The following is a 19,841-nucleotide window of genomic DNA, read 5'->3' on the forward strand; positions in this document are numbered from 1 at the left end:
AACACACCAGAAGGTCCGGCGATGAAGCAAAGCAACACCGGAGTATTTTTCACTGAAGAAGGCACGAGATGGCTCAGTTGAACATACCGAAAAGTCCGGCAATGGAGTTAGTGAACACACTGGAACATCTGGTGTTCACATTGATTTTGAGTGGAATTCCAACAGCTAGTTTGTGGATGATGTAGATGTCGGATGGTCCGGCAAGTATAATCTGTTTACACTGGATCATCCAGCGTTTACAGAAAATTTGAGCAATTGGGGTAACAGCTAGTTCGCAGGGCTGAGGCTATAAATACCTCTCCACTCAGTCATGTGAAGCTACTGTTGTCCAGAGAAGTCCATATACACTTGAGAAGACATCCAAGCCATCAAATTGCTAAAAGTAATCATCCAAGGTTATTAAACACAAGACTAGAGAGTGATTAGTGCTTATAGGCTTAGAGAGAAGTGTTGCTAGGTTTTGTAACCTAGAGAGTGGATCAAGGAGTGATCCAACCTTATATCGAGAGGTACGCCGACACCTTGGAGTCTTGGTGACTCGCCGGCACCTTAAGCCTTAGTGGGCCAAGCTTGTTGACCCTCCGACTTGGTGTGGAGTGGTGGAAAGAAGCGTGTATGGGGACGCGGAGGCTCTTGCCTTGGTGGCTAAAACTCCGAAGTGATGATGGCGTACAAGTGATTGGAAGAGTGGTTAGTGGTGAGACCTCGCCTTGGTGACTTGGTTGCTCATCGTGCTTGCGGCCTTGCCTTGCTGGCTTGATAGTTCAAGAGCCGTGACCGGAAAAGTCTTATCGACCTGAAGCATATCCTTTGTGGAGCTTCATTGTGGACTAGGGGTGACTTGTGTGCCACCAATACCATAGGATAAAAATCTCTTGTGCCGAGTTTGCTCTCTTTACCTTATTTACAGTTCCGTATTTACATACTCGCAATTTACGTTCCTAGAGTATGTTGCAAATCTTTTTGAACGGTAGAGTAGACACACTAGATAAACCTAGAGCATATTTAGATAAAAATTGATATAGATTTATCTTGTGAAGTTTTTGGAACCATTAGTTTTTTAGTGTCCTAATTCACCCCCCTTAGGACATCATCGTTCCTCACAACGACTAGTACATCAATGTCGTTATTGGTTTTGTAAGTACCACTGAGGAGGACATGCTGAAGAAGGAGGAGCAGCATATACTTTACCCATGCATTGATTGCAAGAATAATAAGAAGATGTGGAATGAACCCAAGATTATTAAATCACACTTGATTCGATGGGGTTTCATAGAGAAGTACACATGTTGGAGCGAGCACGATGAACATCAAGAAGGCAGTGACAACATTGCCGACAGGAAAAAGAAGATCCTGTTGAAGATGAGATTACGGTGGACAATGGCATGCTTTATAATGAGGACCAGATGTTGCGCGATGTGGAAGCTCTGTGCAAAGAGAAAGGGTTCAAAAAAATTGAGGCATTAATGGAGGACTCGAAGACACCTTTGTGTCTAGTTTGTGATGAGAAGTATATGCTATTACATTCGGTGCTCGAACTTATGAGAGTGAAGACAATTGATGGTATAGCTGATAAAGATTTCACTGACTTGTTACATCTATTTAAAGACATGTTTGAAAGGAAATGTGTTGCCTACTAACACATATAGAGCAAAGAAGATTATTTGTCCATTAGTATTGGATGTGAAATGACTACATGTATGTCAGACCCATTGTATCCTCTATCGTAAAAATTATGTAGATATGATTATATGTCTGATGTGCAAAGCACCTCGATATAAGGAGAATGATGGATCTGATGATGATGATGAGGCCATGAAGAAAGGAATTCATGCGAAGGTCATGTGGTATTTCCTGTTATTCCTCGCTTACATCGTTTATTCGCAAACCCAAGAGATTCTAAATTACTACGGTGGCACTCCAATAACCTAAGGGACTCTAAATTGCTACGGTACACACATTTCATTAAGAAGGAAGGCTTGTTAAAAATGGGGAAATCCACCTGATTTTGTGTGAGACAGCCACACAAGGTAAGTATATAACATAACTACGTAAGAGCATCTCCAAAAGACACCCTATTCTATTTCCTATAGCTAAATTTAGAGATTTTTGACTAAAAATCACCCTTCAATAGCTCCCCAAACAAGATCACAATTTTTACCAATCCCCTAAACACACCTCCATCCTAGCTAAATCTACAGAGCGGAAATGAAATGAGCTGTAACTAATCTATGTCTGTCACTGTAATTGCGAACAGGAGCCTTATACTATCCTGATTGTTTACAGTGTTGATTAGGTCAAAACATATATTTAGTGTTCTTGTTCATCTGTTTAACTCCTTGCTTGTGGCATGGCTGAGTTTACTGTCGTTGATAATTGTTTAATTCTACGACTACCACATCAAACATCACGTGATTCTTGTTGCTACTAGTTTCATACAATCTGCCTGTTCTGTTTTTGGTTGGAAGAAATCGTACTTGCAACTCAATGAAAACAACAGACAATTGGTTTAAAAAAGATTACAGAAACAGAACAGCCCATATCCGGTATTTTTCAGAGAGATGGGATGAGTATCTTTTAGACAAATGGCTTTACAGAAAGATGAGTATCTTTCAGACAAATGGCTTTACACAAAGATGAGTATCTTATGTTTTCTGTATAGTTTGTAGAGATGTTTTCTATTTCTGTTATGTCCTGCATATTGTTCTAAAAAATTGTCATTTTTATGAATTAAATAGGGACTATGGACAGAAGTGGGTATTATACTATCTTGATGAATGAGGAAAACAATGAACTGGTGTGGGATGGACTGAGTAGCCCACCTGAGGAGCATTTAACACCAGTTGTGGAAGTTACTCCCACCGTGAGACCAAATAAAAAAAGATCAAAGAATTTCAATGAAAAGGAAGACGAAATATTGATGTCGGCATGACATATTCGATTGCTAAACGTACTAACTTTTTGTTTTTGACGTGTATAGCTAGTGCAGGCATGTGCTTTATTCAAGTCGGAAGATAAGACTAATAAATCATTTCAATTCATGCATTGCTGGAACTTATTATGAACACAGTCGAAGTGGATAGATAGGCATACTTAAAAGCCATCTCACAAAAACACAGAAGATATGTGACACTTCTAGTCCGACTACGTCTACTTCTATTTGCCCTGATAAGAGTGAGGCTGCAACTTCAGAGTATTCTACGTCGAAGAGACCAATAGGTAAGAAGAGGGAAAAAGAAAAATTACGTCAAGGTGGAGATATTGTGTGCATGGAGGCGTTAGATAATTTGTGGGCTAAGAAAAAAAGAGGCTGATGCGGAGAAAGAGCTAGAAAAGAAGAGAGATACAAACAAGCATATGCACTGAAATAAGAGAGGGTTGCACTTGAAAAAAAAATCTAGAGTTAAAGAGCAAAGAGTTTGAGTTCAAGCGAATGTTGGAAGAAGACAGAATTATGTCAATAGACATTAATGATATGTCTGGCCCACAACAATAATACTACAGGAGCTTACAGGATGAGATAGTGACTCAACGATTGAACAGCTCGGGTTGATTGCTTAGGTTGGTAGCTTGGATTGGAAGTTACTTGTGTGCTGCTGCTGCTACTTGATCCATACGATGTGTACTGCTGCTGCTTATGATACTTGTGCGCTGCTGCTGCTGCTACTTTGCTGGGTGCTGCTGCTGCTACTTGGTGTGCAATTTTATTTTGATAATGTTAAAGCAACTACTTGTGTCGGATTTTATTATCAAATTGTTACACACCTCCTTAATATTTGTTACTGTAATCTATATGTTGTGTTTTTATGAATGAAAATGGTCATGGTTTGTTGTTGTTGTCTCAGATCATGTGGTGTTGCATGAGTATTCATTATTCAGTGTTGTTCTGAACTTCTGATCTGGGATCTGTGCATGTGAGCTTATCCAAAGCGAAGCCATTGCCATTGAGCAACCTCATCATCATGGTTCCTATATCCGGTACTTATCTGATGATCATCATTCCAGTATAGGCTTCTACTTTCAATTCCGAAAAAACTGCTCTGCTCAACTGGACTCAAACGAATAGCTTTTCCTTTACATGTGCTGCTTCTGTTTGGTTTGTGCTAATTTGTTCAGTGATTCAGGGAGGGACGGTCATGGTGGTGAATGGAGGACCAGCTGCTCAGAGAGGGAGGCAGGCACAGCCAAGAAAAGCAGAACTGGTACAGTTAAAGCATTTGAATCTCTATCTCTTCGGACAGCAAAGATCGCAGCTACCTTTTATTTTGCCAGAGCTCTCTTCCCCCCCCCCCCCCCCCCGTGAGCTCCTCTTTTTGCTAAACTAATTTCATTGTCGTCCAAATTAAGTTTTGTTCTAGTATGTGCTTCCTACCAATTCATCTTATTATTCTTTGTTTCTTCTGTTCCTTGTGACCATAGACCGGTTGTCAAAGCGGAATATGGACCGGATCCGTGTAGAAAATCAATCAGTTTTCATGGACCATATATTACTTGTATGTAGTTCTTGCACTTTGACCTCACTGCAATAATATGGACAGGGTGAGCTGAACCTGCATGTAGCAAAGGAAAGTATATATGATTGTGTACTCAAATTTTGACTAGTATTCAGATACATGTACACATAGCAAAGAGTGAAACGTTGCAAGACACCAGTGCTAGCTATTCCCCCCCTATAATTATCATTAATAGTGATATCCATGACGATGCCACATGTGCTCCACTAGGTCGGCTTGAATCTGTGAGTGAGTTTCCTTGTCTCTAACTTTTTCTGTGAGTTTCAATGAACTCATGAAGTTCAAGCGTATCTTCATGGGAAGGTTCCACCTTTTCTTCTACTTGATCATAATTGAACTCTTGCGGTCCTTCCTCCGGCTCATCTTCAACGATCATGCTATGCATTATTACATAAGCTCTCATAATTTGTTCAAGTGTATCTTGATCCTAAAATCACGCTGGTCCTCGAAAAATGGCAAAACGAGATTATAGAACCCTAAATGCTCGTTCCATGTTCTTCCTAACTGCTTCTGAGCTTTTGTGAAATATTTCTTCTTATTGCCTAGTGGAGATGATATTGTCTTTACAAATATAACCTATGTAGGATATATGTCATCTGTAAGGTAATGTTCCATTATATAATTGTGACAATTGATGGTATAATTCACTTTTGGAGCGTGATCTTTAGCTAGCTTCGCAAAGAGTGGGGAACGTTGAAGAACATTGATACATTGTGAGACCCAAGTAAACCAAAGAAAGCATACCAAATCCAGAGATCTTGTGAATCAACGACTTCTAGAATGATTGTAGGCTCATAAATATGGCAGCTGTACATACCTTTTCCATGCAGTAGGGAAATTCTTCCAGTTCCAATGCATACAATCAATGAATCATATCATTCCCGGAAAATCTCTTGCCTCCCCAAGTGCAAGTAATCTAGCAGTATCATTCTCATTTGGTGATCTCAAATACTCATCTCCAAAAGTGTTATGCAGCAACAATGAATTCATCATCATCATCCGATGATGACGAATCCAACACCTCTTGCATGAGGAAGCTACGACGACTCATCGCAACACATATCAATTTCTCCTCAGGTGTTGCATGCAAACTAAAGGCTGGGGCAGCAGACGAGAGCCTATGTACACGTCTGAAACCGACAATTATTCACTCAGGATCGACGACGTGTGCCAGGGTTCGGCGCACGCCTCTCCGGATCGATGGCCATGTATGAGCATGACGGCATGTCTAGCGTGACTGCTCAGGATCGACGACTATGTATGGGCGTGGCGGCTCCGGATCAACGATCATGTATGGGCATGACCGCTCGGGATCGACGGCCTGTCTGGGCTCGACAACATGTGTCGCTACATGTGATCACACACACGAGGGAGGACGGCGCTAGAAGAGAGACGGGAGGGGCGTCAGTTGCAGTGCAAGCGCATGGAGATGATGTGTGGACGTCTGAACGGTTGGAAGTTTGCCTACGTGGACGAATTTTAAAATATAGGAAGTCACAAATAAGGTATCTGCTGGCGGGGGTAAGATTTTAGGTGTAAATATTTTTAAAATACCTCTCTATATAAAAATAGAAAGAACTAATTTTAGAGAATCGCTTAGAGATGCTCAAAGGTTGCATTAGTTGACCATACTTTTTCATAGTATCGTCTTTCGGTTCTCTCCCTTTGTCCTTTTGCCTGTCTGGTCTGTCACATATATTTCTGAACCGGTCAACCACTCAACTGGTCTGCTTCCAGCCAAGAGCTTGCTACTTAACTGGTGTTGTCCCTTTTTTCATACCTGCTACTCCAAGTGGCAAACTAGCACCTCCAACCTGAATCAATCAAGACGATCGAGCAGCAGCGTCTGAACCATATTATTGAATTCAGGAAGGCCTGTCAAAGCAGCCTGCTTATTGCAAAACCAGCTGTTGACCGACTAGGATACGTATGGTACGTATGGCAGGGTCAAGTCATCAAGTAAAGCCAAAGGTCCCTCTAGCTATAGAAGAAATTCTAAAGCTAAAGGTAGTACAGTTGGGTCTATATAAAATGGGGCCTACCTCTTCCTAATATCTAGTTCATTGTGGAAGATTTTTGGCTATTTGAATTCAAGTGGAGATAAAGAGATGTGTAGTTGTATACGTTAAACAAACAAATCTAGGATAGTACTTTATTCGACAAAAGTGGTCAGATCTAGTAATATTGCAGCCCAGCTTGCCTTTGTATGAAGCCATGTTTCTTTAATTGGCCATTTGCCCTAACGGTCCATGTATAGAAAATGTTGCTGAACGTTTAGCTGGACTTGTTAGGCAATCACAGCAAGTCATATTGCTGACCCAGTCAATTTTTCCACTGCTCCAAAATCATCATTTGTTGTTATGCTCCAAGCTTAATAGGGTCATATCATGTGTGTGATTTCACTCTTTCTATCTAAAATGAACTATCAGCCGCCTTACAAAGAGGGAAAAAAGAACTAGAGTTTGACTTATATAAATATTCATTCCAAGTCTAATAGAATTTTGGAAAACTTGGGAATGTCTCATTGGATCAGGGAAACTTGAGGGAGATTTTTCACTATGTCGGTCACTGTTTACTTTGGGCCCATCTGTCATCCCCTGCATCGACCTCCCTCTCTCTGCCTCTGTGTTAGCCACCACCGTTGTTGAAAAATACAGTTGGCCACCAAATCACACCACCGAGCTACTTCCATAGAGGTAGACCGCCGCCCTTATCTCCCCCTCCCTTGGTCTCTCTCTCCCTCCTTCACTCCTCTCTCTTTGCTGCACTCAAGCACCAAGTAGCAGAGCATGCACAAGCCATTGCCGGCCAAATCCACCGCACTTGAGGTCAGACCCGCCGGATCCAAGCCCCACGGAGCACGGAGGAAGGTCGCCGAGCCCATTCCCCGCCGAATCCCCATCTCCCTCGGCTAAAATTGGTGTGCCGATGCGTTCTTCCCCACCTCCGACCAAGTCCCCACCACCGCACTATTGAACCACTACGTCACTGCTCCGTCTTCCAAATCTGCACCGCGGTAAGCTCCCCTACTCCTCCCTTTAATCTTCCATGTGCGTTGAATCATGTTTGGCCCAAAGCCGATGCACCTCTCCTCGCGCAACCGCATGTCGCTGCCTTTGGCCCCGCTCTGCCGGCTAGGCCACGGTCAGGCCCTTGGCTCACGGAACCCTGAGCCGGCTTCCCCTTCACTTGCTGCTCCTTCCACCATTCTTGACCGGCCAATGGTCACACTCCTCCTTACTCCCGTGCGTGCTCCACCGTCTTCTTCATCTCCAACGAGCTCCTTCTGCCCCTCACCAACGTGCCACCGGTCCACAGCTCCTCTGTTCCAGCTAGTCGCACAGTGAGCTTCGCGGGGTCGCCCTCCTCCTTTCTCGCACGCCTTTTGGTTTCCAGCTCGGCGCCGATGCGAACTTCCCCGTATGCCGTACAACACCGCCTCCCTATGCTCGCCATCAACCATCTTCCACCTGGACCTGCCAGTTGAGTCCTTCCTAGCTGAGTTCGTCGTGGTAGACTGTTGGCGCTACCACCCTCCACCGATTTATTGTCGCCATAGTTGTCGGCGGCGGGTCACGCCGTCGTGCTCACCCACATGCAGACGAGCTGACCCCAGTCCAACATTTTGACCGGGTCAGCGACCCTTGGTCCCACGGTTTATGTCTGAGGCTAGCTAGCCTTTGGTGTAAAACGTGCAGCCACGCTTATTTAATTCGGTTAAAGGAGAAAATCAGCAAATGAAAATTTGTGTTCAATGTGTAAATCGGTTGTAAATTTCAAAAATGCTTAGGAAATTAAATAGAGCTCCAAAAATAGTGAAGCCAATTTTGTTAGCTTTGTATGATCATGCTATACATGTTAAAATACTAGGAGCCATGAAATATATGCTGAGTTTTGTACAATTAATAAAATACGGGTAAACTTTAATATTTCATAAATAATTATTGGTCAAACCAAAAATTGGTGAAACCAATTTGTTAATCTTCTTATAATTTGTCCTGTTTATTAAAAATACTCACCCTCATTCTATACTTAATTAATTTTTGGTTTAGGATTAAGCTTTAGCTTAAGCTTAATTAATCCTGAAAAATGTTAAACAATTAACATTAATCCAAATTAAAAAATCATTTATACTATTAGATTCATGACATAATGCATTGCCTCTCCACTATTGTTATGCAATGTAGAGCATCTCTCATCACATGTCATCCATACTCATTGCGATGTACTATTCCTTTAATTAGAAAATGATGTTTCAGAGAGTCGTGTGCTTGAACCTAAAGACAAATCAATGGAATTCGTTAGTGAAGAACGGGAAGCACCAGTCAAGTATCTATCATTTTTCTCCTATATTTTGGTGAATTATTGTTCAATTTGCTAGATATTGCTATAAGTCCTAGATGCATGTTTTTGCGAATCGATGTCGGAAATCGGGTAGAACCCATTTGATGCATGTGTCTACCTTGATATATAGATGATCTCCATTCTTGTAACTCGGGTATAACCATGCTAACATCCAACTTAAAAGAAGTTCAAAATGCTTAGCCATGCATAGGTCACCGATAGAAGTCGAGTGGTGGTAGGTCCATCGTTTGTGAGCTATCAGGTTTTCAATTACTATTTCAAAAGAATGACAAGTTAGGATGATGAGTTGGTGAATTGAACATGAGATGTGGGCAGTTATAGGGCAGTTCGGGAGAGGAGACCCCAGTGCCATAGACCACTTGTATCGTTTAAGCACCGATCGTTGGTGTCGTTGGCTTAAATACTTTTTTATACTAACCACATATCCGAATATAGTAAAGATGAGCCAAATACCTTATGTTGATGTGACCCTTTGGCTTGAACATCTATGGTGTTGTGGGCTAGCGGGCTTGTAGAGATATCTAGGTTGCTCTGGGAGTGGACCTAGCTAACCTCCGCACCGAGAGGAGTATGCCCCAATCGATTGGGCCATATTTGGGAAAGGCTGTCACGGGTACCCCTTGTGTAATAGGATTTGTTGTATGATTCGAACAATCTCGTGCTATGTGGATAAAGAAGTACTCCACTGCAGGGTGTAAGATCAATTCAAATTGTCACGCTTTCGGTCATGAGCACGCTTAATGTCCATTCAGCATTAATCGTAGATTTTCGTTCAGTTTGGTGGGATGGAAAATATGTTGACTTTTGGGAGAAGCATCTGCTGATGCTTATTTGAGTTGAACAAGTTTACATTCTTGGAGGTTTTGATTATTGTTGATCAATATTAGTTGTTTATGTCATTATATTGATTAAAGTGCTTTTCACTGAATCACCTTAACTTTGTGGCTATTCCTTGCTATTCAACCAAATGCATTATCCTTGGATTCATGAATATATATACCTATACTATGTAAGTCTTGCGAGTACCTTCGTACTTAGGTTGCTGCCCTTAAGTTGATGTAGGTAATGGCAAGCCAGTTTATGAATATTTTTATCCCGCTGATGTCGGTGATAGGCAAGAGTAGAGAAGGTCTGCTTGAACTAATCTTGGTGAAGCCTTTTGGGTAATGGCGCAACTGATCTTTTATTGTTAATACTTCGCTGCGTACAAAAAATTTGATATAAGTATAAACTAGAATCGTGAACAAGGTATGTAATATAAGTTAATTCTTCGCACTCTATTCATATCTTGTGATAAAACTATATTGTAAACTATATATGTTATGATCTTGAGTTTTGTGAGCATATATCGGGACTGCTGTAATTGCTCTCGTTTTAATTGAATAATAGTTACGATCGATATTTTTAGATGGGTGTTAACATTTGATACGTCAAATGACGAGTATGTGTTAAATCAAATAGTAAGTTCTAGCCCTTGACAACACTGAATATTTCGGGAAATTTCAGAATATAGGATTTAACACCCTACCTCACATGTCATTACTCAAAGTGACCCCACCTATCATTGTGATATGAATATCAAATCTTGAAAGGTGTACAAATTTAATGTTATATTTTGAAATCTCCCGAATATTTTAGAGCCTTTGAATTTGAGAGGAAAGGTGTGCGTTGAACATACAAATGTAGGATGATGAGATCACATCGTCTGACCTGAGGATTTATTTTCTGTTCTTTTTGTTTGCCTTCGATGGGATCATGCTTCGTCTAATACTCCTCCATATGCACTAGTACTAATTTAATCAACAAAAGAAAGTCAAATCTAATCTTGCAGCCCAGCTTGCCTTTGTTTAAAGCCATGTGCGATCCAAACCTGAAACCCAAGCAGCCACGATTTCGTTGGCTTCTGTGGTAATCTTTGAGTTGATTAATCTGCAGTGAGATCCTTCTGTCGGAGCGAGCTATTAATTGTTTTTCATCTGAGAAAAAAGGGGGGTAACATGCGTGCGAGACGTCTGAAAAAGGAACCGGTAACTTTCAGTTGCTCGCCACAGCTTCCTGCAGAGGAAGTCAACTAAGCCTAACCCTTAAACCTCGTCGTTATAACACAAAAGTTTCGTCTTCTCCCCTTCTAAATTCAAGCTATCTGTTGAAACCTTGAGATTCATATTACAATAAATTGGACTTTGAACTGTATATATCGTACACTCAAGTGAATTTTTTTTTTAAATCAACTAGACATTGATTCACTCTGAACTGAAAATTAAAGCCATTTTCCACTAAAACATTTCAGTCGTAATTTGAACTGTAAAATTAAAAAAATACATTCAACAAAAATCGGACACTTCTAATCAGTTTTTATTTTTATTGAGTGAAAACTGAATGTATTTTTAACCTGTAACAATTAAATCTTGTTTTCTACTGAAATAAAAAGCTTGGTTACCCATGGGAGTCCCATAGATCTCCTAAACTGCATGAGAAAGGGAAAAAAAAGAAACAAAAATATATGCAATGCTTAAGTATTGAACAATGAACAATGTGTCTTACGCAAAATGATGATGAAAGAGGCACTTTTTTTTATTGATATCATGCTATGAAAGAGTAAAATGATATGCAAGAAATGCAGTTGTGAAACCCTAAACCCCAGCTGACCTTTCTTTGATGTTTGTGCGCCCCCCCCCCCCCCACCGGCTAGAACCACGGGAATACCATGAAACCATATAGTTTAACTTCAGAAGGAGACAACACTTCTCTGCTTCTGCAGCCCCTTGTCACAAAAAAAAAAAACTAGGGGAAAGAACCATTTTCCCTTTAGGAAATTTCATTCATACCACCAAACCTAGAGTTTTAACCAATAATACCGTCAAATTTTTTCCCCTTCCATCCATACCACCACTCTTTCAAATTTGTTCCATCCATACCACCAACCATCGCCTTCTTATTCATGGTGTTGTTCTTTATTTTCCCTTCTTTTCATTTCATGAAATACCGTCTCAAACCTTCATTCTCTCTATATTTGTCTTATTAGAGCTTGTTTCAATTCCCTTGCTTGAATTCCTCCCCAGGACCGTGGCCTTCGTTGGACCAGAGTAGCACTATCAACAGTAGATGAGGGGCGCCATGGGGAACTGGGAACACGCGATGCAGGAAAGGGGCACACGGGGAGGTTGGGAGCAGACGAACACAACTTGGGTGAATGAATGAGGTGCGGTTGCGAAGGCCTTGGCGCCGGCGAGGATCCCAGTACCTAGTAAATGAAGATAACGGGGAAGGTGATCGTTGGTGCTATTGATGAAACAAATTTGACAGGGTGGTAGTATGGATGGAAGGGTCATAAGTTTTATGTTATTATTGGGTACTATTCTTGGTTTGGTGGTATGAATGAAATTTCATATTTTCCCTTCCACCCTGATGCTAGTGTGAGCATCCGCTACACACACTACAACAACTGGTATGCATCGTCCTATGCACCTCCACCCCTTTCTTCTTCACTCAATCCGGTGGTGACCCCAGTTTGGGATTGCAGGCTCCTAAACAGCTGGGAAAGTTGAAGATCCGGCCACCACCGTCAGGTTCGCTGCTTTCACCTTCTTCTCTGCTGAGCCTCGTCACTTTCTGGTACTATCTTGGTTCTTCTTGAATCCTGTTGCAATTCTTCTCCATTCAACTTGTAGTCATTTCATCAACTAACTTAATTATTTTGTTAGTCTACAACTACTGTTATATAAAATTGGATGTAGTAGAAAACTTCTGGTGTAGAATCGCAAAATTAAAGTACGACCTGTTCACACCAAAACCAACATTTAGTCAAGCTCTGGCATCACCACTCTACAACATATATGTGTCATGTAAAAAGGATATTCTTTAATTTATACTTACAGCCTAAGTTAGTCATTACATTTAGAGCCTAAATTAGTCATTGCATCGTTCCATCAATCCACAACTTCTCTTTCATATAATATCTTCTCTTCAAAAGCATCCCCTGAAAATAGCTAGCTTTAGATTATTCTCATTATGACATTGTAGTATTGAGAATAATCCGAATGAAGTATATCATTGGTTTTTTATCTTTTTAGCAAATTATAACTTTTTTCTAAAAAATACTTCATAACATTTTATTGTCTCCTTTTTTTCAAATAAGGATTTCAAAGAATAAGCCAGTTTCTTTTTTGGGGTAATATAAAACTTTTCTGAATAAGACACTTAGACTCTATTACATGGATTTCACATCAAATAATTTGAAAATTATGAGACGATGATATGCTTTGTGGGGCTTCTTTTATAGTCATATTTATGCGAAAACTATATAGAGCACATCGTTTCTATAGATCAAAGTTGTAGACAATTTAGGTATGAGCGAGCCTAGAATCTAAAAGTGAAGACTAAAGAAGTTTATGGTGGGGGTTCATAATTTAAGAAACACCCTGCACCCTTGAAATGCCTACCGCACCACACCAGACACATACGACATGATGTCAGTGCTTCCAGTGATTTTTTTACCGGGCATGAGAAATACTCACATCCTTGTTGGTTTAGAGTAAACTAACAGGGATATTAAATTACCTTGTCGGTTTCATAAAAAACTCATAGGGAAATTCGAACCCCCTTGTGGTTTTCATCAGAACTCACAGGGAAATTTGAAGAATTACCTCGTTGATCGGATACTCTCGGGGTAATTATGTGCCACTGCCTCGTCCCAGTTTCCTCAGCCGTGTCCCATTTTTCCTCGCCCGTGCCGCTGCCACGCCACATTTTCCTTGGGCTCATTTGCTCTGCAGCATCGGCAGCAACAGCAACGGTGGCAGCAATGATAGATCAAACAACCCAGACCAAGGAAACTTATGGATCTGCATATGATGCATGGCTACACTTGAACTTCTAAAAGTGATGGAGCTAATTTGCTAACTTTTGTCTTTTGAACTGTCGTGTGCTAGGTATGTATGGTGGTTGATCATGGTCCAATTTAGGAGTAGAAAAATAGTATGGTACTGACTTTGTTATACTTTTGGTGGTAGAATGTTGGGTTTCGATACAGATGCCTTTTGGTAGTAGAGTGATAGATGGACTTGTGCATTGTGAGGCCAAAAAACCTGAAATATGTTGATTGAGTTTCGAAAAAAAAAATGAATTATGTATGTTGGTTGTCCTGTGATGCTAAGAACTGAGCATTAATGCTAAATGCGATGTGAGGCTGCAGTTGGGACCTCCTCTCATTTACGTGCTATCAATTCGAGCTTATATATCGTAATGTCTTTGTGATAAAATTTGCGCTGGAATGTGAAATTAGAATGCCATTTTTGAATGAAATGAAATAATGAAATTTGGCAAAATCAAAATATATTGTTCTGACTAACTTTTCTGACTAGGACTAATCGATAGGGATTGGCATTAATTTGACAGTTATCCCAGACAGGAAAAAAAATCTGACAAAGGTTGGTTTCCCTGTCAGGGTGCCTTCAGAATTTATGGTCAGGAATATCGTATATCACAGCCAACTGATAAGAAGTTTTTATTTTTCTGTCGTTCTATCCGTGGTGGTTCCCCGATAGAAACGATATCCCTGTCGACTTTTTCTATTTCCGTGACGGTTTTGTTACACAGGGAAATTCTAGTTTCCAGTGTGCATGAGGCTCCTCTCTCTCTTGTGTGCTTGGTTTTAGATAGAGATTTAATATACATCAAGATAAGGTCTTGACCATGAGTTTCCACGCATGTATCACTACGTGAAAAATAGATAAAAGAGATACTATGTGAATCTATCATTTAAGAACCTTTAGTGACAGATACTGTTACGACCCATCACTTATGTAGCCTTAGATCGGGACCGGATCATGACCCGTTACTTATGACATGTCATCAGTGACGGATCATAAAGTTACCCGTTATTACTGATGATATTAGTGACAAGTCAAGTTGCGACTCACCGCTAATGATTAAATCATCAGTGACGGATCATTCTAGATCAGTCATTAGTGATGTGTCATATTACGATTCGTTACTTATACTTGTCATCATTGACGAGTTTCTCTGAGCCTGTCATAAGGGTGATGTTACAACCTGTCACTGATTACTCAGCTCTATTATTAGAGCTGATTAGCTACTGTCCAAGTAAGAACTACTCTTTTTTTACTTAATTTTCTCAACTAAAAACTAAACATATTATGTAGATTTGAAAAGATATTATGCAGAAAGCTTACAAATATACTATAGTTGAATATTTATGCATAAAAGCACAAATATAAACACTAAACTTATAACCATAAAAGCATAATGTAAGCCAAAGAGGTATGGGACTACAAACATTTAACAAAAATGCATCAACAAGTTACAACTTATTTTTAGCCTATTTCATGAATTTTCATTCACACGTGAACAAAACTGATGTAGAGTACGATAGCGTAGTAGGCAAAAATATATATTATATTTTTCTCTTATTTTTTCTCACCTCATCAGCATTAGTATAGGAGCCATTGTATATTTTTATTCAAGTTTAATGTAAAAGGTGGCGGCGGCTACGGACACAAACACACGTTCCAAAAATGATACAGAAACTTCAAGGGGTGAGAACTCAATCTTTCACACCGAATTTTCCCTCGAAAAATTTGCAGAACCCAATAAAGTTGGGGTGGGGGGGAGGATGTAACTTTTCTTTAGATGTCCATAGAGTCAAAAAAATGTTAAAATCGGAGTCTGTTTTACTGAAGGCACTCTGGATCACATATCAAATTGTGATGGTCTAAGAGAAAGAAGTTGCAGTCACCGTGGATCCGATCTTGCAATGGTTAAACTCATTTAAAAGAATGAATTGGTGCAATTGCACCTTTTGGACTCTTGTAACTGCAATTTAAGAATTAGGGAATGTACAGTGCAATGAGAGTAGAAAAGTTGAGGAGAAATGATTTAGCAAAACTAAATATTAGTAACAGGTTAAGATTTCAGCCCATCACTATTAATTATGAGTGACGGATCACGGTTACGATCCATCACTCATGACCTTCAGTAAAGAAGGTTAAAAAGATAAAATATCCTATTTCTATTATAACTACATGATAGGTGATGTGGTAAAGTGGTTACACGCGAGAGAGGAGGTCTCAGGTTCGATTCCCATGGAACATAGAGTATAAAAACAATGTAAAAAATAGCAAGTGACATGCATCGAGTGACGATAGGCTTGCGTTGGAATGACTTCGATGGAATTATTTTTTGGCTTTTTTGTGTTTAAAAAATATGAAAAACGAGTCATAAGTGACGGATCAAGATTATGTCATAAGTGACGGATTGTAATCTGTCACTAATAGCTAGTCATCAGTGACGTGCTCCGGGTGACCGTCACCTCTAACGATTATCACTCATCATTTAAAGGCTTTTTTCATGTAGTATATGCAGGTAGCAGAAAGAAGGGAAAGGAAAATGGTAGATATGCACTCTATTGATTGGGTGTGATGGTGTCATGTGCGGCATAGCTAGCTTTCATGCAAATCACCTGGTCATCTATGGCAAAGAGGGCATATAGATGTGTGTGCCAGCCTGTTCAGGAATCAAGGTACACCAAGAGAGAGCTGATCTTGACCACTTCTTGAGCGAGAAGGGAGCTGACCTCTTGTGCTGTGTGCAACTCATGTCAAGACTGTGTTAGCAAATTGAACGAGTGCTTGCTAGCAACTCTAATCGATGTTTGGTAGTAACTTATGTCAAAAATATATATCAACATTAGTGAGCATTTGATAGACACTTCAGTGAATGTTTGATAGCAATAAGATTATATAGTAGTTTCTTCTGAGGTAACAACTTGAAAGATATATTTTTTAGCAACTTATATGAAGACTATAGCACTTTAGATGAGGTAGCAATTTCAATTAAAACTATTTGGTAGGAACTTATATAGAGAATTTATTGTTAAGTTTACACATAAATCGCTAGCATCTTTACATGTAACGTATATACTAGTACACATAAAATTTCTCTTGGATCTTATTTTATTTTGTTCGTAGTAAAGAACACAAAGGTGACAAGCGAAATTGAAAATGGACATTGGGTGCGAGAGATATGATCTTTCAAAGTAACTGAATAGATTAGTACAACAACTCTCGCTTGCTCACATCATACCCATCCTTTGGGGAAAACTATACATCGCATCTGTGAGCAGGAATCGATGATTTGCACACCCCACTGCCTAATTAATCGCTTGGCAGCAGCATCTTCAACCTCACGCCCGACCTCCATCTGGCTCCCCATCTTCCCGGCGTTCCTCCCCCTCCCGAAGCGCCACCGTCCAGTGCTCCTCCGTGGCGCGCTCTCCTCTCGATGCATGGCTCCACCTATACCAGCTCCCCATCGCCTCTGTGCCGCCCCTCGCGCCGAAACCATGCACCACCTTGCTTGAAGGATGGAGTTACCGGGACGCCACCACCCATGCCCGACGCCACGGGTGTCTAGCTAGCCCTTCACCAAGGGTGCACGCCCTTCTCCGCTGCACGCTGTGCCCTTCCTCCGCCACCACGCCGGAGAGGAGGATCAAGCAAGTGTGGATCTGGTATTCTGGGGAAGCGTGGAACATTCGATTTGCACATGCGCTCTATAGCCCCTCCCCCATCCTTTAGCTTGAAGCCGACCCACGTGATTGGAGCGCATGCATGTGCCGACCCCGAATGTATGATCAGCGTCGCCGGTCGCTGGCTCGCTGCTCCGCACCTCCGCTCGTCCGTCGGCGCGCACATGCGCAACCGAAGTTTTCACGGCGATGTCGGCTGGCTTAACGCGTACATACCACAAGCTCGCTCCAGAATTTCAGTCAGGTAGTACTTACTTTGTTCATGCATACCCCCATTGCGTTATTCTCAGATCTAGCTCAAAGAAGCTAGCAGAATCACAAACCTAAACCTGCTAGTCGGTAGTATCTTGCTACCAGGGACTGGAACCATCACGTGCTTTCTACTTTGCTCCATGTGCATCTTACTAACACACATGCTGCTATGTTAATCTACACACTTTCTATTCGTTGACAAGAACACGGCGTGTTAGTTAACGCGCGTTTACATCAGATCTAGCAGCATATGCTGCAGGTAGGTACATAGCGAGAGAGGGGTCAACTAGCTGCGACGCCATGGAACGGATCTAGCTTCCATGAAGCTAACCTCAGGTGGCCAGCCTGACATTCCATGGATCCTAACATGCCAAGCCTCCAGCTTCTCCGATCCATGTGATGTATCACCATCTCGATCCATACGTTCGTTATAAAGTACACAAGAGCCGGATGGGAAGGTAAGCAACAGCAGGATCAAGAAGAACAACAAGATCACAAGTTGGTTTCTAGTGAGGCCTTGGTTGCATAGCAGTGGCCGATTAGATAGCCAGCCATGGCATTGCTGCCATCCTGTTGTCGGCATTGCCTGCCAGCGGTCACATGGCTTCTTATTGCCATGGCTGCGACGACTGCCGTGGCATCGCTGTACAATGACATAGAGCAGACGTGGGGCGCGGACCACAGCTTCTTCTACATGGACGGCGACGGCGACCAAACGCTCGCTCTCTGCCTCGACGAGACCCGCGGCTCGGGCTTCCAATCCAAGGAGGCCTACCTCTACGCCCGCTACGACATCGACGTCAAGCTCGTCGCCAACGACTCCGCCGGCACTGTCACCACGGTCTACGTAAGTGCACCGCCGCCACGGCATGTCTTAGTCTGGACGCGCTCTCTCTATGCACTTGCATTCCTCTCTAATACGCAGCGTACGTGCGTGGGTGAATTAATGAAATGCAGCTGATGCCGGACGACGTGCCGTGGGAGTACCACGACGAGGTGGACATGGAGTTCCTGGGAAACGTCACCGGCGAGCCGTACACGCTGCACACCAACATCTTCGTCAACGGCGTCGGCCACCGCGTGCAGCAGTTCCGGCTCTGGTTCGACCCCACCGCAGACTTCCACACCTACTCCATCGTCTGGAATCCCAAGCACATCATGTAAGCATCATCATTCTCTTGAATTGTTCTTCATCTTCGTCAGCAAGAGTACATGCTCAACTGAACCGAATCGCTCGCCAGATTTCTTGTGGACGGCGTGCCGATCCGTGACTACGAGAACGACGCGGCGCGCGGCGTGCCGTTCCCGACGTGGCAGCGGATGCGGCTGTACGGGACCCTGTGGAACGCCGACGACTGGGCGACGCAGGGCGGGCGCTTCAAGACGGACTGGACGCAGGCGCCATTCTACGCCTACTACCGCAACTTCAGCGTGACGCCGTGCGTGCCGTCCCCCGGCGTGGCGTGGTGCGGCGACGAGCCGCCTGAGTCGGCGTGGTTCGACCAGGGCCTGGACGCGGCAGCACTGCAGCGGTCTCGGGAGGAGCACATGATCTACGACTACTGCAGGAATCCAAACCAGAACACGGATCAGGGGCTCCCCAGGGAATGCACCACGGATTAGTGAGACAACGTGAAGCTTTTTTGTAAATTAATTGTATATTGTTCATTTATCATATGATTCATATTTTAGCTTTTTTTTCTCTTTTGAGATGTAACAAATTTTCCATAGTTTGCATGTATACGTTTTTATTTTGGCAGTCGTCCTCTTATTTGAATTGTGGGCCAAGTTATACAACTGCCTCCTAACCAAGAGCTACTCTAGAGTGAGTCTAGATGACATAGTACTTATCAAATTTGGCACGGAATTAGTTCTTGCTCGTTGTGGTGATGCTTGTCAAATTTGGAAATTAAATCTTTTAAATTTGAAAAAAATATGAAATTCTTGCATTTGGAAACCACTAAAAATTGGTCCTTGCATTTGGGACCTTGCTCTGTGTCGGTTTGGGTTATTTCCTATGTCGGTTTGCAATTGTACTAGAGCTTGAGGGTCGTCTTGCGAAGGGTCTAATGTTTTTTTTTAGTTTTAGAAAATGCTTTTGAAAGTATTATAGGAAGAAAATGTATTCTTATGTGGCCTTTGGAAAGTCATAGCTGTCAAGT

General features: G+C 41.9%; 1 protein-coding gene across 1 annotated transcript; it reads left to right on the plus strand.

Moving 5' to 3' along the window:
• The first annotated feature begins 17,982 nt into the window (after nucleotides 1-17,982).
• Nucleotides 17,983-19,455, plus strand: LOC133899267 (xyloglucan endotransglucosylase/hydrolase protein 24-like). Its single transcript, XM_062340246.1, has 3 exons — nucleotides 17,983-18,526; nucleotides 18,637-18,839; nucleotides 18,921-19,455. Exons 1-3 carry the CDS (start codon nucleotides 18,233-18,235, stop codon nucleotides 19,300-19,302), a joined length of 879 nt encoding a protein of 292 aa, XP_062196230.1. The 5' UTR covers nucleotides 17,983-18,232; the 3' UTR covers nucleotides 19,303-19,455.
• Nucleotides 19,456-19,841: the final 386 nt, after the last annotated feature.

This window comes from Phragmites australis, chromosome 18 (assembly GCF_958298935.1).
Source record: "Phragmites australis chromosome 18, lpPhrAust1.1, whole genome shotgun sequence".
Taxonomy (NCBI): Eukaryota; Viridiplantae; Streptophyta; class Magnoliopsida; order Poales; family Poaceae; genus Phragmites; species Phragmites australis.

Coding starts and splice junctions, on each gene's coding strand:
- LOC133899267 (XM_062340246.1), top strand. CDS start 18,233: ATGGCATTGCTGCCATCCTGTTGTCGGCATTGCCTGCCAGCGGTCACA. Junction 18,527..18,636: donor GCACTGTCACCACGGTCTAC/GTAAGTGCACCG, acceptor AATGAAATGCAG/CTGATGCCGGACGACGTGCC. Junction 18,840..18,920: donor TGGAATCCCAAGCACATCAT/GTAAGCATCATC, acceptor ATCGCTCGCCAG/ATTTCTTGTGGACGGCGTGC.